Source organism: Nicotiana sylvestris, chromosome 2 (assembly GCF_000393655.2).
Source record: "Nicotiana sylvestris chromosome 2, ASM39365v2, whole genome shotgun sequence".
NCBI lineage: Eukaryota > Viridiplantae > Streptophyta > Magnoliopsida > Solanales > Solanaceae > Nicotiana > Nicotiana sylvestris.
In genome coordinates this window covers 93780233-93804075 of record NC_091058.1, presented here as the reverse complement: position 1 = coordinate 93804075, position 23843 = coordinate 93780233, and the positions used below count along the sequence as shown (strand labels likewise).

Below are 23843 nucleotides of genomic sequence, written 5' to 3'. Positions count from 1 at the left end.
GGTGAAGTGAAGATGAGACTGAAGAATCTGATGGATCTGAGAATTAAAGTGAAGATGCGACTGAAGAGTGAAAGAAAGAAGTTGAGAAATGTGACTGACGCCGGCCTGAGTCTTGACAGGTTGACTGATGAGGGCGTGATATGACTGACGCCGGCCTGAGTCTTGATGGGCTGACTGGTGAGGGCGTGAGGCGGAGAAACTGAGAAAGAATAGGGAAATCAAAGAGTGAATTATGAAACCCTAGTATGTATATACTTAAGGGTAAACTAGTAAATTAGTTAATCCTTATTGGGTTATCGATTTTACCCAATAACAGAATTGCCAAATCGAGCCCGAACCGATTACCCAATTAAAATTTTTTTTTTAATCCGTTACCGAACCGTTAACCCGATAACCCAATAATAAATAATTAAGAATTGGGTTATATATGCCCAGTTGCCCACCCCTAGTAGTTCTTCTGGCGCCAATCCAACCTCCTCAAAACATAAAAAGCATCACCCAAGTCCTCTTTCGAGTCGTTTAATTTCCACTGTAATCATCGGTTTTACCGGCGGCCATGTCCTCCGATGCCGGAACCCTAACCCTTGACTCTACCACTCTCTACACAACCGCTCTTAGTTCCCTCCCCGGTCAATCTTCCTCACATTCAAACCCACCACCCCTCCCTCTTCCGGCTCTCCCTCCCTCAGTCCCCCAACCGAAACTGATTCCAAAAACTCGTTTTATCATCGACGGTTTCAAATATGCCGGCGATTTCTCAGTTTCGTACTTCCTCTCTCATTTCCACTCCGATCACTATACTGGCCTGTCCCCTAATTGGTCCAAAGGTATCATTTTTTGCTCCTCCATAACCGCTAACCTTCTCATCCAAGTCCTCAATGTTCCCGCGCAATTTGTAGTGTCTTTACCGCTCTCCGAAGCCGTTTTAATCGACGGCTCCGAGGTATTTCTCATCGACGCCAATCATTGTCCTGGTGCTGTGCAGTTTTTATTTAAAAATCCAGTTAATTATGGCAAATTTGAGCGGTATATTCACACAGGTGATTTTCGTTATTGTGACAAAATGAAATTAGAGCCTGTTTTAAATGCATTTGTTGGTGCTGATGCTGTATTTTTAGATACAACTTACTGTAATCCGAAATTTATATTCCCTAGTCAAGATGAGTCAATTGATTATATAGTTGGTGTTATAGAGAAATATGGAGCTGAGAATGAGGGTTCATTGAAACATATATTGTTTCTTATTGCTACTTATGTTATTGGGAAGGAGAGGATTTTAGTGGAGGTTGCGTGGAGATGTAAGAGAAAGATCCACGTTGATGGCAGGAAAATAGCAGTTTTGAAGGTATTAGGTCATGGGGAGGATGGGGTGTTTACTACCTTTGAATCTGAAACTGATGTTCATGTTGTTGGGTGGAATGTGTTGGGTGAGACTTGGCCATATTTCAGACCCAATTTTGTGAAAATGAACGAGATCATGAGAGAGAAAGGGTATTCCAAGGTGGTTGGTTTTGTCCCAACTGGCTGGACTTATGAAGTGAAGCGAAATAAGTTTTCTGTGAGGAAGAAAGATTCCTTTGAGATACATCTTGTTCCATATAGTGAACATTCTAATTACGATGAGCTTAGACAATATGTGAAGTTTCTGAAACCAAAGCGTGTCATACCAACAGTAGGCATAGATGTTGAGAAGCTGGATAGCAAACATGCCAATGCCATGCGGAAGCATTTTGCTGGCTTGGTCGATGAGATGTCCATTAAGCAAGAATTTCTAATGGGTTTTCATCGTTGTGTCCAAGGGGAGGAAGATATGGATGCAAAAGAATCTCCTAATGCTTCAATTAGTATCACCAATCAAGAAAACAGAGGCGAATCTGCTCATGCTTTAGTCAGTATCACCAAGCAAGAAAATGAGGATACTTCATTGGATTCTAAGATCTGCAATAATGGTGATAGGGAGGATATTATCCATTCATTTCCTCAAGGAGAACCTGAGTTGCAAGGTTTAGAAAAAATAAGTGAAGGCGATGTGGAAGAAGAGCTGAAAGAACTTAAAGACTGTTTACCCATTTGGGTCACTAAAGACCAGATGCTGGATTTACTTAGTATTTCGGGGAAAAATATTGTTGATGCAGTCACTAACTTTTATGAACATGAAACCGAATACCGCGAACGGGTCACTGTCAGTAATTCTCCTACCTCTTCATTTGAGCCAAATTCACCAAATGGGTTTGCATTGCCTTTTAACCCAAAAGGAGATGAATCTATGCTGTCTCCCAAACCATGGGTTGGTAAAAGCCCGCAGCAGGGTGAGACAACTGCATCAAATAAAACCTTTAAATTGCCCAACATGAACCGTTCCAGTTGCAAAACTATTTTTCCGGGTAAAAGGAAGAGAAGTGCTGAAAACAAGTCGCTTAAAAAAGCAAGAGGAAATGTAAGTATGGAACCTGGTGGATCGAAGCAGTGTACTATAACAAAGTTCTTCAGTAAAAAGCCTCCTCCATCCGTGCAGAATGGTAATGGTGCAACTGCTAGTAGAAATTCCCACGATGATAACAGTGTGCTACTAAGTGCCTCCGTTGAGTCTTATAAAGAGGAAGCTGATCGGTTTATTCAGATTGTGAATGGGGATGAGTCTTTAAGAAGTTATGCTGCCACAGTACTAGCAAAGACTAAAGGAGACATAAGTATGGCACTTGACATTTATTTTTCAGAACACAAAGATGTTGGATGCGGGATTTCTGAAAGCAGCAAAGTGGTGCAACCTGCTAAAGAGGTTTTCCCTTCTTCCAAAGATGAAAAGTTGCCCAAAAAATTAGGAAATGACCCGGATTTATCCTTGTCTGGAGTTCCCTTAGCCAATACTGCTGTAAATTATGTATCACTTCCACCTGAGAAATATTCTCCTTTGGAACATGGTTGGTGTCTTGTAATTTACCATTTCTGATGTAATTATTTGGATATATTCAAGCATAAAGTCCAACTTTGTTATCCAAGTAAAATCTGTTCACCAGTAAAATATTACTTTTTTTCCTTTCTTTTTTCTTTCATTCTATTCCCCAGCTAGCTGGAGCAAGGGGCAGGCTGCTCCATACCTACATCTTTCACGGACTTTTGAATTGGTAGAGGAAGAAAAAGGCAAGATAAAAGTAACATCAATGTTCTGCAATATGTTTCGGAGGTTTGTAGCTACTACTCTTTAACCCTTTAGGCATCATTTTCTTTTCAAGGGTTCTAAGATAGTTGGGTTATACTGAGGGGCATTTGTTAAGGGTTTAAGCATGGGTGTTCTTATAGATTTTATTATGCCATTGGGTTTATTGGATTACTAGCTGGGTTCTTGCTTTGATTGGGTATCAATAATATACTTATCCTCAAAAGTAACAGATCAAAACCAGAAAAAGACAGGGTTCCCTTTTCTTAAGGGAGCAGGGGTAGTGGGATGAATGAGAGGTAAAATGGTAGTTTATGCTAATTGGGAGAATCCAATCCCGCAGCTCCACCACCAATAAATAATACAGTTTCATGAGTCTACAGACTTAGGAGTAGCGTGGATTCAAAATCTTCATCCACCCACCCTCTAATCTCAAAGAAAGTATGGCTGTATTAGTTGATCAGTTACTGCTCATTCACAGCTTGCTTGCATTGTCTCCTGAGGATGTGCTTCCTGCAGTGTACTTGTGCACAAACAAGATAGCTCCTGACCATGAAAATACGGTTAGTCTAATACAATAATTGTCTATAAGATTTTGCCTCTTGGTTAGTGGTTGAATTCTAACATTGTGATGCATTTTTCTTCTTATTGTTTTTGTGTGCCAATTATTTCGATTTTCACTAATGCCCAGGAGTGTGTATTCGTTGACTACTTTGACATAATTACCTCAGTTTTGGCCCATGGTTTTATATTTTCATATGTTAACATTGCTTTAAGTTTCTTCTTCCATTGCAATTCCTTTTTTTTTCCTTTGTCCTTTTGGGTAAGCAAAGTGATATACTTTGATGTTTGAATTCCACAAAAAGGAACTTGTGGAATTCAGTCCGTTAAACATTTAAGTCCATGGTTTCCATTGCATCATCTAGTCCATCTACAGCTTTTCGGTTACACCAAAGGTGTAATCTTATAAAATATTCCGAGTTTACAAAAGATAAAGATAGAAAGCTATCCTCAAGGCACCTATTGTTCCTTTCTATCTAAGTTGTCCAAATACGTAAAGTGAAATGTCTTCGCAGCAATTCTATAGGTTTGTTGTTTGCGTACTATCTCATTTAAGCTTGTTCTAAAAGTGGCATTTGGGTCACATAATGGATTCATGATTCATTATTACCACCTTTGAAAGGAAAAAGTTGGTAAAAATTTTCAAGGTATTACTTGTATATGTTGTAATGATATTTGTAGTCACAAAAGGGATGATTTGAAATTAGACCCCAAAAATAAAATAAACTAAATTAAAGGCCGTCACCTTTTCTTTAGATAATTCAAATAATCTTCATTAGTATCCTTTTTTTTGATAACCCTAGTGTTTAGGTCAGGATGCACACACCTTCACTAATACCAGGTGGATATTGCCAAAAGTCTATACACAGTTGTTGTTAGCTTAACTCTAGTCATCTACCAAGCTATCCCAAATCCCATTAACAAAAGGCTTGTTACTTTAACTAGGTTTCTTATTTTTAGACCAAGAAAGGATATGTAAGAATATATGAACTAAGGATCCTATTACGGAAATTGCAAATTAGAGTATTGTTGAAATTAAATTCACATTTTAAAAGCAATCTAGAGCAAAACTGGCTAAAAAGAGAAAGAGATTTTTTTTGGTGTTTGTGGGGTGGGGGTGGGGGTGGGGGGCAAGATGGACAGTGAAGGGGTTGGGAATTGGAGGAGAGGAGCCAAGATTGGGCTGGGAAAGTTGAGTTGAGGAATGGAAGTATCACGGTAGGTCAATAGAAGTTGGTGGCAAAGAGGGAGAGCGGAGTGTGGGAAGGGGCAGGACCTGGTTGTTGGGAGTGGGGAGTGTAGTAACCAGAAGGTTAAAGGAAGGGGAAAGGTGAGTGAAGGGGGCTAAGGCAATGGGAGAGGTGGAGTGTCCAGAGGTTCGAGAAAGGAGAGAGAAGTGACTCAATGAGGATTCAGTTAGTTGGATTGACCCATTTAAAGATTGCAGACAACTTTTTCATTTTATTGTTTGCCCTATATTTTTCTGTAAATACTTTCGCATTGGAGAGTAGAAGTTTAAATTAATTGCATTTTGGATGAGATCACAAGCTTTTAACTGTTCTATAGGAGTAATAGACTATAAGGGAGGTCCTTCTAGTGACATTAAACTAAAGGTTGGTCTAATGCATATCTCAAAGTGCAGGGAATTTCAATTATGTGCCATGAAGCAAAGGGGAGTCTAAATGACTCGACCTAGTCATAAATAAATGGGTTTTCTCCTTTATAATGTTGTTCTACTGACATTCTTCACACTATATTTTGAAGAAGACTTTCCTGCCATTTTTTTTTTGAAAAGGTAAAGGTTTAAAAAGACTTTTCTGCCATAGCTACCCAATCGTACTGAAATTTGAAAAAGTCCCATCCTTATAATTGAGAATGCATAAGCTAAACAACAGTTGTTACAAAATGCCAGGGCCTTTCACAATGTCACATCTGTTGTAGCTTCTTGCTTTCGTGGTGGGCAGTAGATGGTAGAGATTAGATGTGACAATAACAACCATATTTGTTAGTGTTATGCTCATACTAGTGTTTAGAACCTACGCGATGCGCGGATAATTTGACAGAATATTAATCTTATAAAATTATAATTTAATATCATATTGTTAGTTGTTATTTTATTATTTTAGTTTTGTTGTACAATATTTTAATTTTTTTCATTTAGTGTTTACCTATAATACGAATATTGTTGTATTGTTTTCCTAAATGGATGGTGTTGTATTAGTTCAAAGGTTAAACACAGAAGTTCTTTTATTATGTCATAAATCTACTAATAATTGTAATAACTATTATTTTTGGATTATTTTCAATAAGAAATTAAATTGAATTCTTCTTCCGGTTTGTATTTAATATGAAAGTTTAATTTTTTTTATTAAAATTACTACATAATAAGTTCAATTATATCTTTATATATTTTATTTATTTCTTGAAATTATTGTTTATGTTTTTTTCTTTAGTTTTATCTATTATAATATTTTTAGTTACATGATCTTATCTATATAGCATGACCATATGAATTATTATTCAAAAACTTTCTCATCTCAAAAAACAAGTTAGTCTTATCATTTTATATATCTCTACATTGAAGTTAAAAGTTTATATATTTTATTTTATTTTATAATAGTTTCCTTAAAAATATATAGATATTTAATTATTTTAATTCAAATTAAAAAGAGTAATTAATTATTAACTAACATACTATTTTTGTCCAAAATTGGACACTTGGCATCATCACATTGATTTGCTTCTCCTATTCTATATAGATAGATTTTATTTTATAATAGTTTCCTTAAAAATATATAGATATTTAATTATTTTAATTCAAATTAAAAAGAGTAATTAATTATTAACTAACATACTATTTTTGTCCAAAATTGGACACTTGACATCATCACATTGATTTGCTTCTCCTATTCTATATAGATAGATATGGCTGCAATTTACAAATGTCCTTTCTATTTTGTGATTAAATTCTTTTTATATATGTGCATGATTTTATACATCATTACTTCTATTTTATTTGCTATTATTTGAATTCGAAGAGTATCATCTCAACTGTGATCTTATCATGCTCCAGGAATTGAATATTGGGGGCAGTACTGTTATAGCAGCACTTGAGGAGGCATGCGGGACAAAGAGATCGAAAGTACGAGAACTATATAACAGCCTAGGTGATCTTGGTAGGAACATTTGTCATTCTAGGTTTCTGGAGAATGGATAGCCAGTGCTTTGTCTTTTCTCCTCTCTTTGGTTGGTGGATGCTTTTTGTTGCAGGGTTGAAGTTTATTGCCTGTTTGTTTGGGATTAGGTGATGTTGCTCAACTTTGCCGACAAACACAATCGTTACTTGCTCCTCCAGTGGCACTTACAATTAGGGGTGTATACTCTACTCTTAGAAGGATAAGGTATGATTTTGACTCCTTTTGGTATGCAATAGTTGTTGCTGATCGTTTGAATGAGATCATGTACTCTTTTCAGTATTCAAATAGGTTCTCTTTAGTCTTTATTGGATTTTTTGACTCCTCGACCAGAACCATGCCTCCTCCCTTAGTCCACTGTATTCCTGCATCATTTTTCTTTTTCTTTTTCTGTCATGCACATCCTTTTCGTGAATATCAGACTATGTTTTCCTTCTTTTATGGCAAGCTTCAATCTCTACTTTTTTGTATCCTTTCTCATTTATACAACGAAGTCTGTCTAAGATGAAAGATAATAGAGTGTTGCAAAAATGTTAGATGTTTTATGTAGTAAATGGATGCTATCCACGGCAACATAGCTAGTTATTTGGTTCTGATGATCTTCTTGCGGGCTTATTTTTTATTGTTCTGGATGGGGCGTAAGGTTGACCTTTGTATATTCAGAAGTATACCAGCTTTTGCGATCTGTATCACAATTTCATTGTAATGTGGGGAGTTGTCTACCCACTTAAGAGGATTATTTTACGCTTTTTGATAAGCTTACTTCATTATACCTTTGGCTTCTCTTACAATTGTCTTGGTTTGGTTTGAGTAATGTGTGTTTTTATATCGAGCCCCCCCCCCCCCCCAAAAAAAAAAAAAATTAGAAAAAAAAGAAAAAAGAAATACCCACACTTATAATCATTAATCAGATGATAAAGGGGGAAAACCTGAATTTGTGCATTTTTAATGTTTTGGCTTTACTTGAAAATATACTGCTAGGATAGTTTATCTTGAACTTCTTTTTTTGAAAAGTATCAAAAAGTTCAGTTCAACTCTGTAATACATTTTGCCATTCCTTTTTTATTTCTTATGGTTTCTGTATGCTTTCGATGACAAAATGATAATTGCTATATACAATATATCAGTTTACAGGCAGGTAGTGGGAGTGGCGTCCGAAAGAAAAGCCTCATTGTCAATCTCATGTGTTCATGTAGGGAGAAGGAGATGAAGTTTCTTGTCAGAACTTTGGTATGATTCACAGTTTCAGTCTTCAAAGAATAAAAAGCCCTGCTGTGGTATTACAGGCTCATAAATGTGTAAAAGAACTGATAATTGCACTTTGTAGTTGTATCCCTGCACCCCTCATCTAAAACAGCGTAAGCAAAATAAGAATAGCTTTCTATGTGCATTTTTTATTTCCTCCAAACCAGTAGGCTCCAGAGTTTTTCACAATAACTTGGTCTTGTTGGCAAACTCAACCTAATAGAATATTATAATCACCAGAGAACTTTGAAGTCCACACGATATTTGTCTCAAATCTATATTTGATGCAGTAGTTTTCCTTTCCTGATTCTGTGGTAAAACATGGGTTAAATCATGTTTTAATAAAAGCCATTTGGTGTTTGCCAATCAGCTTAGAACCAATCCCTTGAGGACACTTTAATCTAAATAAAGACCTAAACAAGCTCTTTTTCCTGTTTCTGCCAATATCAAATTACATTGTATGTTGATTTGTTGTGAAAGATGATGTGTAGCAAGATATCTTGCTTTCTTCTAACTGTTTCACCCCTGCTTGCTTTTTTCTAACTGTTTCACCTCTGCTTACTTTTTCTGCTGTAGGTCAGGAATTTGCGGATTGGAGCCATGATGAGAACTGTTCTTCCTGCATTAGCTCAAGCTATTGTGTTCAATTCTCTTCTTTATGATGGACCAGTCGAAAACATGAAAGAGAATCTGCAGGTTTGTTCATAGGAGGTTGATAGGATGGAGATAGTAGTCTCTATTTAATTTCATTCCATATGTAGGGGACATTCTTCTTGAATGTTTCACCCTGAGTCCCATGCTTTTGTTTTGGTGGACTACACTCAAAGATGCTACTCCTTTGTGGAGATGAGTAAGAGCTGCTGGCATTTGATGTTTGGTGTTCTGATCTGCCTTTTTGTTGATTGAAGTGGGGAAATTCTCTTGATAGCTTGAATTTATGTTTCTACCGTCCATGTCTGCTGCTTTTTCCCCTTTTTCTGAACTCATTGATATTGCCTTAATGGTTTTCCTACTAACTAGTATTCTTTATTTCCTTGACGTTAGCGACTTTCAGCAGAAGCAGTTGAAGCATATAACATCCTTCCCAGCTTGGTAAGCGTTATTCTTCAAGTTTAATGGTTTTATTAGAAGATTGGTATTAGGTTCTATGTTTTCATGCACTTAGAAGTAGTTAGTCGTGTGTGTGTGTATCTTTGGTGATTCTACTTTATGTTAATCATTGACTGGGTCGTATGTTTTTTTACTTCCATTTCACTCAACTGTTTCCAAGTGCTTACAAAAAAAAGGAAAAACTACATGATTTTTTATATTTTTTCTTCGGTGAGCTAAATGTGCCATTTTAAAATCGTGAAGCATTTCAATTTGTTCAAGATAATTAGTCACGTATTTCCTTCTGCAAGAGGCTATCGATGTTTGAGTATGATTTGCCTAGAATTATCTAATTTTTATTGTCTCTAATTAATTTAGTGCTCTGTTTTGACCAGGATGTACTTGTTCCTTCTTTGATGGAAAAGGGGATTGAGTTTTCCTCAAATACGTTGTCAATGGATCCAGGCATACCCATCAAACCAATGCTTGCAAAGTACAGATAAATGTGTACTTGTGTTTATGATGCACTTTTTGTACTACGTCCTACTGTTTCTTTCACAATGGACCATCTCTCATACTTCCTCAATTTTTCGCTGATGATAGAATTACTAATGGCGCCCCTCAAGTGCTGAAGCTCTTCCAGAACAAAGCCTTTACATGCGAGTACAAGTAACTGCTCGAAACTTCCTTTTCCATCAGTTTTTTGGACATTGTAGCTAATTTTTTCATTAGTAACTGCTCGAAACTTCCTTTTCCATCAGTTTTTTGGACATTGTAGCTAATTGTTTCATTTGTTTGCTCATCCATCAATGTAATGAAATGGTCTTTGTGGGATAATGAAATTACTACTCTGATGAAACTGGTAGGGACACAGTTTAATCAAAAGTGAAGCATCTCCATAGGGTTTTTGTCGGACTGGCATATTTCAAGTGAATATTCTAAAATTATGCCCCTTTACGGATGTTTGTGCTTTATTAGTGTCGCACCACAATGCTCCAAACTGCATTTTTATCTTCGTGAAATTGAGAATACTAGGTTACCTATACCCCCTTCCAAACCCCCCCCCCCCCCCCAAAAAAAAAAAAAAATTAAAAATAAAATAAAAATAAAACTAGAAATAAAAAAAAAAAAGTAAAAGAAGAATGAGGAAAAGAAATTGTGATAACAGAGCTAATATTCTTTTACCTTCTGTATTTTAGCTGATTGCAAGTAGCACTAGGTTCATATTCATTTAATAATTTTTTAACTACATACAATTTTAAAACTATTTTATCTTTTCTCTATTTCTTTAGTTCTAACAAGTCATAGTTCAAGAAGATACTGAGTCTTCTTAAACTTTAGGGAGAGTGAATTGCAGGGTTATTTGGAGTTCACATACTTGTTGTTGAGTTCCTCAGTTATATCATTTGAGTACTAGTATCAAAGAGTTTAGGAGTCCTACTCTTATTTATTTGTTATTTGGTATGGTTGACTTTTCTTCTTATTTGGTAGTTGTTTTTGATCTAGACCTGATGCTGTATTCTGTCGTTTTCATGCAAGGGGAGTGATGGCAGCTCTTGTAGTACCACGGTCCTTTATTTAGTAGCCTATTATCTAGTAGGATCCAATTAACTTCGAAAAGTACAGGAGTGATGATGTTTTTTGGTGCATTATCTTCTCTTTGCTTCTATTTTGAGTGAATACTTGAATACCTGAATCATGCTGAAAATTTTCGCTTTACCTGGACTTACCAATCATTTCTAATACGAATGGTATCTTGCGGTTTCTTGGATTTCCAGCCGAATAATTATGCTTTCTGAAAAAATGAATGAATTGACATCCGAAGAGAAATATTCTGATACAATGTTTTAACGATGCTGAAATATAGCCTGTAGATATTGCTATTTTTGAACATACTCATATCTTAAAGTACTGATATCCATTTTGCAGATATGATGGTCAGCGAGCTCAAATTCATAAATTAGCTGGTGGTTCGGTCCGTGTATTTTCACGGAATGGGGATGAAACAACATCGAGATTCCCTGATTTGGTAAACATAATTACAGAATCATGTGGTCCCAGAGGAGCGACATTCATATTGGATGCAGAGGTATTTCTTATATGGAATTCCACTTTAAGTAGCACGAGACAGATTCGAGGGAAGACACGTTAAATTAAAAACTTTGGGAGACTATATGGGAGAGGGGATATTATATTTAAAGGATATAACATAGTGCCTAGTTTATAAAACACAGAAGTTTTAAGACTGTCCTTACAATGCAAGAAAAACACATTACACCATTCTGTTATATTGCTAATAAAGCATCCAAACGGCCAATATCAAGTAAGCATATATAAAGCACAGCAAGTTTCTTTTGGATATTCAATTGAAAAAGATGATTATAATAGAGAAGCTAAAGAAGAAAATATGCCAGCAGGAACGGGTAAAAGCAATGAATCAGCAAGGTGACAGAGTGGAAAATTTAAGAAAAAAGCACATGTCATTGGTTCTAACCCTACCATGGAAAAAATTTGGTATTTAAGTTGGAAGCAGGGTAAAGGGGTGGACCCATAATCTCAGGAGTTTCGAACATGTGAGCCAACTAGAGCCGGGCCAGAAGCTCACAGGGAATATATCAAAAAAAGCTCTGAGAAAAAAAAAAATTAAAAAAAAAACTCACGGTGAATATATCCAATAAAAAAAAATTGAGAAGAAAAAGAAACATAAGAAGAAAAGAGTGACTCTGAGAAACAACTGTGACGAATTCGGAGGGAATTAAAAGGTGGAACCATGTTGTGTTTCTTTGTTAAGCCAGATTCTTCATCTTCTACTCCTATGCTAATTAGAATGCTAGTGGTTCTTTTGGTTCGGCCTTGTGTTTTAGGTCATTGTTGTTTGGAAGACGGTAGATTGGGGAGCTTTAGTAAAAAAATTGCTCCTGAATAATCTTATTGAATACATTAAGGCCTTGATATTCTTGTCAAGTTTTAGATGTAGGTGCTCTACAATAATTGGAAACATGTGTTTAAATCAAGGGGCAGTTGTCCATATTAAGGACACTGTTGTCCTATAATGAGTGGGAAAAAAATGGGTTCAACATGTGTATCGAGTTCACCTGGCATGCATCCATGTCTGATTGTGTCCATCACCAAACCATGATGTTATATACTCAAATTTGGTGTCTGTGTTAAATGTATCAATAGTCGAAGTGCCCTCGCAGCCATTGGGCTGAAATTGTAATCACTAATGAACTTTTGTTGTTTATGACCTCTATCTTTTTTCAGGTTGTTGCAATTGATAGAAAAAATGGTTCAAAGCTCATGTCGTTCCAAGAACTATCTTCGCGAGAGAGAGGGACCAAAGATTCCATCATCGCATTCGATAAAATTAAGGTCATTGTCAATCCTCTCAATCAGGAATTTCTTTAGCCTTCTGACATCCCCATAATAATCTAATTTATCATTTGGATTTGGACCTTGTGTGTGGAAAGATGGTGGTTACCCCCTTTCTCCATGTTCACAATGATCACAGCAGATTGGCAATGGAGCTTGTCTTTATTCATTTTTAATCCACATGCTAAAGTAATGAGAAATGTCCCTTGTCAAAAAGTAATGAGAAATGTCTTCTTATGTTTATGTTTTATTTAAATTGGAGTTTGTACCTTATTAAAAAGGCAGCCCGGTGCACAAAGCATCCCGCATTCATGTAGGGTCCGTGAAAGGACCACACCCCAAGGAGTGTGATATTTGTACCTTATTGGTCAACCAATTTTTGTAAAATATTTATGCAGTGCCTTTGATAGACAGTCCCCCTAAAAGTTGTTTTCTGTCTGTAAAAATATATTCTGGTATCTGACATCTCTTACTTTTTACCATTCTTGGTGCAGGTTGAGATATGCATTTTTGTCTTCGATATCATGTTTGCAAATGGAGAACAGTAATTACTATAACCATTTCTCCAATTTTTTTGTGGATGGCAATACCTGCTGTTACACATTTGTCTATCATTAATGGTACTGTTTTCATAGTAATCATGTTTTGTGTCGGTGACATGCACCAGTTTTGATCTATAAATCTCATTTAATGAGTTAGGGTAGTTTGTTAATATTGTTAAGCTTTGATAGTTTGATAAATGGATTTACCTGGTGATGAGACACAAAGGTATATGATGTGAATAGGAGGTCTATAATTTATACTCCCTCTGTCTCAATATATGTTACGGTGTTCGACTAGTCGTGGAATTTAACAAAGAAAGACCTCTGAAATTTGTGGTCTAAAACAAGCCATAAAAATTTGTGTGGCTATAAATCATCATCAAGGATAAAGTGGGAAGTGTAAAGTTAATTGTTCCTAAATATGGAAAGATGTCATTCCTAAATATGTTTATGCTATTACTTGTTGCACGTGAAGAAAAATTATAGGGAAGCTCATCCAGTGCAAAGATGCCAATTCCCTTGTGAGAAATGAAACCAGGAAAATAAGATTGAGATAAAAGACTTCTTGATCATTCTCCCAAGCTAGTGGGTGTTTAAGTAGTACATAGACCTATTCTAAACTAGGAAAGATATCAAGGTTACATAATTACATAGATATAATAGTCCCTTATCGATTCTAATGAATATACACCATAACATCCCTACTGTCCTTTCTTTTTTGGGGAAAGATAACCCTGGAAAAAGTGATCTTATTTCATTAAGAAGTCCTTAATGTTGGCAATTAGACTTCTAGGTTACAAGACTCAATGGGCTTTAAATTTGTTGAGAAAGATGGCAGTTAAATTCAATCCTAAAGAAAATAATATACCATAAGATTATTGGAAAGGAGGAGAGCACGTGAAGCTAGTAGAAATGATACTATACTTCCTCTCTCTGATTTTAGTAGAAATGATACTGTACTTCCTCTATCTGATTTTATGACACAATTATTATTGAATGACTGAAAAGTTTTTCATTCATTACAGTGTTCAAACATGTTAAAAATATTTCAGCTTTCTAAATTATCTGGTTCGTTTATAATATGTAAATTTCATTGTGAATAGTCAAAATTTAATGAAAAAAATCACCTCAACAGTTGAATTTGACCTCTTGCTGTGAACTGTCATTCCTTTACGGATGGAGGGAGTAAAAGCTATGTTGCTCGGGCTCTCCGAAAATGTGGCCGGATACGTGTCGGATCCTCCAAAAGTAGTGCATTTTTGAAGGATCCGACACGAGTGTGGCTACATTTTGGAGAGTCCGCGCAACATAGAGTAAAAGATTTCTTAATCGATCAAGAGCCTTGAAAAAAAGGTGCATGATTGAGGTTCTCAGTTTATACAATGTGAAGTTGCACTATGAGATGTAACGCGTGTAACCTTAGTGTTTCTGCTTCAACCGAGTTGTGAGGTTTGAGGAGACCTTTCCATGTGCTGCTTCTTTCAAAAATTGGCTGATCATGCAATCTGAGGCTTTTATGCTTTAGATAGAGCTATTCCACATTAATTTGTGTCTGGCTGATTCTTGTTGCTCTCTTTTAAAATTTCATTTGAGACGTTCACATCCTTTTTAGGATTCTATAACTGTAGAATTCTTTGTCTACAGATTGTTGCATGTGCCACTCCGTCAAAGGCGAAAATGTATGCATCTTTATTTCTTCCTATTAGTGTAGAAGTTTAGTACTCTGTCCATTTTAATTTATGTGAACCTATTTCCTTTTTAGTCCGTGCCAATAAGGATGACCCCGTTCTATATTTGAAAACAATTTACCTTTATACAATGGTTTATAGCCACACAAAATATATGTGCCTCTTTTACACCACAAGTTCAAAAGTCTTCTCTTTTTTCTTAAACTTCGTGCCCAGTTAAATAGGTTCACATAAATTGAAACGGAGGGAGTAATAGATATTGTAAAACTGTCCTCTTAATATTTGAAATTTGGTGTGTGAAAATCAGACCTGAAGGATTTATTTGGTGATGGCAAAGTGGGTTATTTCGAGTATGCGGCAGAAATGACTGTAAGTTTCTTCTTGGTGTATAATTTTGTTGTGTTGGCTAATACGTAACATGCGCATTCTGTTGCCAGCTATTCAGTAATTTACCTAACCTATCTTTCTTTAGGTAGAGTCCGATGATGCTTGTGCAGATAACGAAGCCACATTGGCTAGGATGAACAGCTTTCTTGATGATGCGCTACATTCTTCTTGTGAAGGAATCATGGTGAAATCCCTTGATATAGATGCTGGATACACACCATCAAAGCGCACTGATGCATGGTTAAAGGTGTCAACTCGAAGAATGATATATTGCATTAGCAAGATTAGAGCTCTAGTCCTAATCCTGGACCTTGTCTGCAGGTCAAGAGAGACTACGTGGAAGGACTAAGTGATTCCTTGGACTTGGTTCCGATTGGTGCTTGGTATGGGAATGGAAGGAAAGCAGGATGGTAATGATCAACTTTTCTTCTCTTTTTGATTTTCTTATGCAGACAGTTAAGGCATCAAACTGCAAATTTGCAGGAGTTTGAGCATCTTTCACCCAGAAATCTGTTTTAGGTTCTGAGATAGCTTAGCAGGAATACCTTTCTAAATATGTACTATGCGGAAAGTTAAGGAGTAAACTGCAAATTCCGACGAATGGAGCATTTCTTCACATAGAAATCTTATTTAAGGTTTTGAGATAACTTAGCGTTAGCGGGAATGTCTACTCTAAAGATGATTGTGCCATGCAAACTTTGCTGGCTTTACCAATAAAGTGGGAGCATATGCTGCTACTGATGTCATTTTGACAGTTCAGTGCTACAAACGTCTGAGTTGTTTCCTAATGTTTATATGTTATGCATATATTGTTTGGGCACGTAAGAGAACGGCCCCCTCCCTCTTTGTCACTTCTTTTATGACCGCTGATAAATTGCATTGGATTCTTTTGCATGAATGCTTTCATGTGATTAATGTGTTACTTTCTAATGTTTATATGTTATGCATATATTGTTTGGGCACGTAAGAGAACGTCCCCCTCCCCCTCTCTCGCTTCTTTTATGACCGCTGATAAATTGCAATGGATTCTTTTGCATGAATGCTTTCATGTGATTAATGTGTTACTTTTTAAATTACAGGTATAGTCCTTTCCTTATGGCCTGCTACAACCCTGACACTGAGGAATTCCAGAGTGTCTGCCGGGTCATGTCTGGGTTTTCTGATTCATTCTACATAGAGGTGAGTTCAATAGCGATATAACTTGATTACCATGTCCCACATCTTATAGTCTTGGACTTGTAGATACTAGTATTGGCATTCTGGTGAACAAACTCTCCTTTGATTAACTTGTCTTTTGATCTGTATCAGAAAGATTGTCTTTTGATATCTGATAACACCCCCCCCCCCCACACACAAAAGCCGTCTTTTGATAACTTGAATGCTAGTTCATGCCCTTCCCCCATGTTATTCTACTGGCAATCAAGTTGAAATTGGTATAGGAGTTCATTCTCTGAATCTTTCAAGTTTCAATCACTGAATCTTCATTCCATCCATTTTGCCTGCAGAATTTCCCTGCGTGTAGTCATTTAGGTCTGTTGAGTAGCCTATTGTGGCTCGATAAAATTTATTCTGATGTAAGCTTTTATATGGTTACTCATAGTAAGACATTCTTTTTTTTGCGAATTACGAGGATAATTGGTTAGTGATATCTTTTATTGTGAAATTTTGAGGGGTGCAGAGTTATTGATTTTAACCGTGGTTCGCTTTTATAGATATCCCCACATGTTGGGATCAAACTGGGTTTGTTGTTGTTGTTTCGCTTTTATAGATAAACACAAAGAAGGGCACATAGGTCCACGACATGAGTGGGAGTTGGTCATCTTTTAAAGAAGCTCCTGCATTTTTATTTGCTTTGTTAGGATCCTGAGGTGTGCAAGGTCTTTGAGTTTGATTGTGGTTCACAAATATAGAGAATAGAGCCCATAGATCAGCCCGTGATAGGCAGTTGGTTATCTTGTTAAATAGCTCCAGCGTCTATGTCATCTGTTTTAGGTAATAGACGGGGTTGTGAGTATCTATCTGTAAACCCTTACTCTGAGAAGATCCAATTTATTGTTGAGGCATAGCCAGATACTCTGTGTAAGTTGGATGGACAAACTGCTGTAGCCAATTAATTGTCGATTGTCTATTGGAAGAGTGCTTTATATGGGGAGTAGAATTAAAATCTTGCTATACGTGAGAGCTGTGGTTTTGGGGTGTTCTGTTGGGGTTATTTTTTTTTTTTTTTGGGGGGGGGGGGGGGGAGATATGAGTGGGAGAAAGAAAATACTCAGAAAGTGAGTGCTGTCTCTTTAAATATATCTAGTTACTTGCGCATAAAAGCATGCTTGACCATTACCCTTAAAAATATCTCTTGAATTTTCTTTTTGTTGTCATATTTCTGCGTGTCTCTATTTATCAAATTCTTATGTATGCATTTGGAAATGGTGTTTGAAGAAGGCCTTCATTTCCTACAAACATTTCTATCATCAATGTGAATCTCGAGTGCGCAGAGCACCTATGTGGGGTTAGTGTCCATGGAATGTAAAAGTTAAGAATAACAAAATTCTACTTTAAGAAGAAGAGAAGGTAGGAAGGGTATTACATCAGTGGAAGAAAGTGGAAGAAATCAGTCACTTCTGGCACTCAGTAGAGTAATTGTGACTTGCTGATTTAACTTTTTTCAGATGGAGGAGTTCTTCTCTGGGGACAAAATCTTCAACAAAAAGCCACATTACTATCGAACTGCAGAAGTGGCCGATATGTGGTTTTCTCCCGAAGTTGTGTGGGAGATAAGGGGTGCTGACTTCACGGTGTCCCCAGTGCATCATGCAGCCATTGGTTCAGTCCATCCATCTCGTGGTATTTCTGTCAGATTCCCTAGGTTCATTCGGTGTTTGTCAGATAGGAAACCTGAGGAATGTAGCACATCTGCAGATATAGCCGACATGTTCCGCTCTCAGACTAGAAGAATGGATGTGAATGTTGAACATGAATTGTAGATTTTGGTTATCCTAAAGGAACCCCTCTCTCTCTCTCTCTCTCTAGTGTTGAGCACATTACTAATCTACACCAGAGTGTTTAACAAGAAGAAACATTGTTATTGGTGTGTTTTTGCACTTTGGTATCCTACTCATAGAAGTTTGTTTAGGAAAAATGACATTGTATAGATGCTCTCAAAATAATAGCCGAAAAAATGTATATTTTTTTTTTTATATATATACATTTTGTATGTTATATACAAAAATTATACAAGTTTTATATATTTTTTCGGCTACCGAATATAAATAGTTTCGGGCGCGGGCTAAAAGTGATAATAGCAGAAACATTGTTATTGGTGTGAGTTCACTTTGATATCCTACTCAGAAATGCTGAAAGATTGTGTTACCTCCGGGTTCAGCTTTGCTGTTGCCTTTGCTTAAAAGGAGAAGTGGAAGCACCCATAATAATAAAGCTAGCGTTTGGCCATAGATTTTCAATTTTTTCACGGGTGAAGTTTGGTTTGAAGGTGAAAAAATATGTCTGGACATAAGTTTTCAAAAATATATTTTCCAAATTTAATTTGAAAAAACATGAAACATATCTTATACCCACAAATTTTAAAAATTATTATAAATACCCATACCATTATCAATAATATTCATTATATTATCGCAAATCATAGTCCTGAATATAAATGAATTTGATACAAAATTATCATTTTTATAATGAACTACATGATACACTATCAGATGACCGAGAAGACGAAACAACATTGTTACAAAATAATAAATTGTGAGCTTTTTTATAAAATACAAAAGTTTGGGGCAATTTTTTTTAAAAATATAATAGTGATATTTTGGTCTAAAACCAGCTAGGATTTGGGATTCGGGGTTTTGCCGAAATGTAGGCAAAATCTATGGCCAAACATGTGTTTGCCAAATAAAACCCAAATTTATTTTGGCAAAATCTATGGCGTATATCAGGTAGCCATTGTAAAGGGCCGCTATTTAGGAATTAGATAGTGCGTCTGGAATTTAAATTTTTTTGGGACAAAAATATCCTTAATTGTTCTGAATTTAAGATTTTTAGTTTAAAAATTCAGGACAAAATAAGTATAAGGTAATCTCTAAATAGCATCAGAATAGAATAAAATAAAGAGTTGTATAGTTCACGTGTATGAGTAGTTTAATTGCGAATGAGAATGAATAAATTGTTATGCAGTGATTAATAATGAAGGAATTAATTATCCAGCGACCAATAAAGAAGATTGTTATGCAGGAATTTGCATGAAAAACATTTTTATTTTTAAATAGCTTAAATCCCTATTATTGGTATGCATATTTTCTAGTAGTATTATATACTATGTATAATTTTTACATTATTTAATGGAATGGAAATATATAAATTTCCCCCAAGAGCTATGATGGACTTGATGAAAACTCCCGCCAGAAACCTACTATACCCGGTAGCCGGAGAAACAGCAGGTCACACGTATAAAAGGAAATCATTTTGTCCGAGCAACTTCACCACAAAATAGAGGGGCTGCTGCTGCTTCGTTTTTTCTGGGTATTTTGTTCTAATCAGTTGCCTTTTTCTTGAAATTGTTGGTTATGGCGGTGAAGAAAACTTGCTCTCTTTGCTTAATATTCTAGAACTTGAGGTCGTCTTCGCTGAATCCGACATCCGGGGTTCTCACCGTTTACAGCTTTGGTTAGTTTCGATACAGTATGAGTGCGGTGAACATCACGAATGTCGCCGTGTTAGACAATCCGGCGTCTTTTTTGACCCCTTTCCAGTTCGAAATCTCTTACGAGTGCGTTACTCCTCTCGATGATGGTGCTTTCTCTGTCTCTTTCTTCCATTTCTCTCTTTTGCTAATTATTGGTACCTATTTTTGCATGTTGTATCTCAGTACATATTAGGGTTGCTTTTATATACAGAGAGTTCATGTTGTAATATTTATGTTTTTTTTTTTTTTCATATTGTAGGAATTAGTATTTGTTTATTTCATTAAAGCACTGGCCTTCTTTTTGCTAAGCTATTGTAGAATCTGGCAACTTGAGTAGAGATATCCATAGGCTAAATATATTAGTGTTTGAGGTCACCTCAGATGAAAGATACCGAAAAGGTTTGTGCATAAATTTGGTTGATTTGCTAGAAGTAGGGTTCTATAGTGAGGTGGTTCTTTCAATCATAAATATTAGTACTTAATTGGTTGGTCTTGCTAATATTATGCGGGAAAAATAGCATCATAAGAGCAATGTTGCGTATTATCAAATGCTCAGAGGAAGTTGAATGAGAATTATAGGAGTAATCAGTCGTAGGGCTCATAAAATTTGTGGATTCCTTCATGTTGGAGTCTATTGCACAGTGCACTTGAACAGATATTTCATGTTTTATGTGCAGCACAAAAGGCATATATTTCCTCCAAATAGTCCAAATGTTATTCTGTTTCGGATTGTGGATATTTGAATTTTAAGAATGAACTCGTTGTGAGCCTCTGCCTTTTATTTCATTTTACTTACTGCCCACGGTCTAACAATATTAATACTTAATTGGTCTAACTCGTTGATCATCTGATTTAGATTATTTGCATGTGTGCCCAAAGCAATGAAGCATCTTGGCATGTCACTTAAAGTATCCTTTGTAGTTGGTTCAAGGTGGGGGAGGTGGTGTCTTGATGTTAGTTCCGGCAGTAGCTTCAAGAAAGGGATTTTCATTTGCTGATGACCGCAGCAGAGAGATTCTAATACTGCTGTAGGAATTTATTTAATACCATATTTTATGTGAAGCATTAATACATTCGGTAGTCCTCCATTTCTGAATCCTAATGCATAAGATGAATCAAATAACCTACTTTGCATTATTTCCTTTGGGGCTGTTTGGTCTGTTTATGGGATTTGAGGGTGACATAATACCATCAAACTAGGGATGGATCTGGATAGAACTTTTTTGTGAAATGGATTGTTGTGAGGGGATATAACAATGCTTATAACGGTGAAAAACTGTATATATTTAATAGTTTTTATCATTCGCTTGATTCGTGGGATACAGAGTGCAAAACAACTTCTGAACCAAGGTGTTCATCTATTAAGTGTCAATTAAGTAAAATATTTTCGTAACAATTCATAGGAGTTGGTCAAGTGGCACAATGGTTGGTAGAGGTTGGGAAAACTCTGGAAGGGATGAATTAGTTTATGACCCATGGTATGAATAATCCCCTTAGTGAAAATGTGATCTGCCAGGAGCCAGCCATCAAATCATCAATTCGAAGAACAGATATAAGATAGTTTTGTGTAACTGCTTATTCACCCCTACAGTCAAACCAAAGGTGGATGTTAGTCCTCCATAATCTGGTTGAGTGTTATTTATTCCGTATCAGAACAACAAATGACATTGGGACCTCAACCATCTGTCCCAACTTTTAAGGACTCTTTAGGTGGTTAAAGGGAAGAGAACGGACTTAAAGTTTTAGCATTTTTTTAGGGGACCTTCTATCTTACTCAAGAACTCCTGTCAATTGAAGTTTGTGATTCTGTCTGTTGCAGATAATGAGATCTTACAGATACATTCTGTTGAACTAATTGGGAAAATTTTCTTTGTTATATGCTAAAATTGAGAGGAAATCGAGTCTACTGCTGTTGTGAATTTTCTATTTTAGATGCATACTATTCCAACTTAGTTTTCTTCTTTCATGTGTTATTGCATATACTTACTTTTGTTATGTAAGTATCTGCCTGTTGAAAGATAAATATTTGCTTAATAAGGCCACCCTTTTTTAGGTTATCTGTTTGTTTTGGTAACACAGTTCCCTTCTCTTTTAGGATCAAAATTTCAGTAAAATGATCTATGGATTGAATGAATAGAAGCTTAATTCTTTGCGGATAGAAATTCTCCCACCAAATTGAGTTTTATAAAAAAAGAAGAAGTTGGGTGCGTTCTGGCTGTTTCACGGATTAAGACTACCAAGCGGGTTACTTATTTTCTTTCTGTAATCTAATTTGTTTGATTGAAATGGGTCTAAATGGAGCGACATGGTTAGTGAGGATTCATGCAGCTGACCCCAATTAACTTGGGATTGAGGCCTAGTTGTTTCGTTGTTGTTGTTGTTGTAACTATAAATTATTTGATTTTGGTTGCATCAGATAAATCTGTTTTGTCATATGCTCTGCAGATTTGGAATGGAAGCTTATCTATGTTGGATCAGCTGAGGATGAGACATATGACCAACTTCTAGAAAGTGTTCTTGTTGGCCCCGTAAATGTTGGAAATTACCGCTTTGTCTTGCAGGTATTATCTCCTGGATTTCCAATGGTTCATTATAGAACTAATGCTTTGTCTGCCTCATTGAATTTATGCTATATTTTGTAAACTTGATGCTAGGCGGACCCTCCAGATCCTTCAAAAATTCGTGAAGAAGACATTATTGGTGTCACTGTGCTCTTGCTGACCTGCTCATATGTGGGGCAGGAATTTGTACGAGTTGGGTACTATGTGAACAATGATTATGATGATGAGCAACTGAGGGAAGAGCCTCCGCAAAAAGTCCTAATTGATAGGATTCAAAGAAATATATTATCAGACAAACCCAGAGTAACAAAGTTCCCTATTAACTTTCGCCCTGAAAATAGTGAAAGAGAGGAGCAAGCCCCTCCACCTGATCACGTGGTTGAAGAAGAAGATCCAAACGAAGGGCAAATGCCTTTGCCTAAGAGTAAATTAGATGAAGATGGAGCCTAAATGAAGATGTTAACTTTTTTTCTAATGTTTCTGTTTTGGTTTGACAGTATTGTGCCTTGGAAAGTATCTCATCCGGGGTTCTTGTGGATGATATCTGATCACTAAAGCCTGTCGTTTTTATTCTTTTTTTTCTTCCTCTTCTTGTGATATATGTATCAAGTCTAGTCGCATTTTGAAGCAGTTAACCAGGCTGGTTTTTGGGGTTAAGAAGAAACTGTATGTAGACTAGATACCAGTTTTGGCTTTATAATTTGGTCCAAAATGGTTGATATGCAGACTCTAATGACCTTATGGAACTGATGGTCTTGACTTTATTTTTGTGCATCTGAAGTACAATCAGCAACGTTATTAAGCAAGATATCTTTATTTTCGTACGTAAAAGTACGTCGTAAGCAAACTGATGTAAGACCAAAAAGTGAGATCATCTTTGAAAATATATAAAGTAAGTTAATCATGTTGCTTTGGAGGTTACAAACTAAGATCATGAACAACAAGTACCAAAAGGGTTGGAAGGTTCAGAAGCTAAACGAATTAAAGAAAATAATGTTTCGTAGAAAGTCGACAAGTTGGGAGTGTTATAAACCGTACCTTTGGGTGAGACTAGGGTACTTAACATGATAGGAGGGTTATGTTATGAGTTATTTTAGTCACATGATAGTCATGTGTTAAGTTTTGACATCAAGCGAGTTGTGGAACAAAAGTCGATGAAAGTTATCACAAGTTATGTTCATAAATTTTACTGAAATTTGGGTCAAATGTCACCGAGCTTTTCTCCCAATATACTTAGAGTTACAGGGTGATCCACCCATCAAATTGAAGATCTATGAGTCTAGTTTCTAACGCATTAAACCGTTTGTTAATACGACATCGGAGTAGAGAGATATATGTGTTTTTACAAGACTACGCA

General features: G+C 36.2%; 2 protein-coding genes across 3 annotated transcripts; both read left to right on the top strand.

The window, feature by feature from the left end:
* Nucleotides 1-457: 457 nt before the first annotated feature.
* LOC104215577 (DNA ligase 6) lies at nt 458-18461 on the top strand. Of its 2 annotated transcripts, XM_070168086.1 has the most exons (19): nt 458-2921; nt 3067-3184; nt 3639-3720; nt 6792-6894; nt 7023-7119; nt 8040-8142; nt 8734-8853; nt 9202-9249; nt 9642-9739; nt 9850-9915; nt 11176-11335; nt 12511-12618; nt 13113-13162; nt 14805-14839; nt 15156-15217; nt 15321-15482; nt 15557-15645; nt 16315-16414; nt 17902-18461. In XM_070168086.1, exons 1-19 carry the CDS (start codon nt 557-559, stop codon nt 18214-18216), a joined length of 4281 nt encoding a protein of 1426 aa, XP_070024187.1. In that variant the 5' UTR covers nt 458-556; the 3' UTR covers nt 18217-18461. The 2 variants fall into 2 exon arrangements, 1 of the variants encoding a protein (XP_070024187.1); XR_011405400.1 differs by lacking the exons at nt 16315-16414; nt 17902-18461 and having other exon boundaries at nt 15325-15482.
* Nucleotides 18462-19658: 1197 nt separating this feature from the next.
* On the top strand, nt 19659-23250 carry LOC104228955 (probable histone chaperone ASF1A). The gene is made up of 3 exons (XM_009781512.2): nt 19659-20032; nt 22371-22486; nt 22580-23250. Exons 1-3 carry the CDS (start codon nt 19924-19926, stop codon nt 22934-22936), a joined length of 582 nt encoding a protein of 193 aa, XP_009779814.1. The 5' UTR covers nt 19659-19923; the 3' UTR covers nt 22937-23250.
* The last annotated feature ends 593 nt before the right edge of the window (nt 23251-23843 follow it).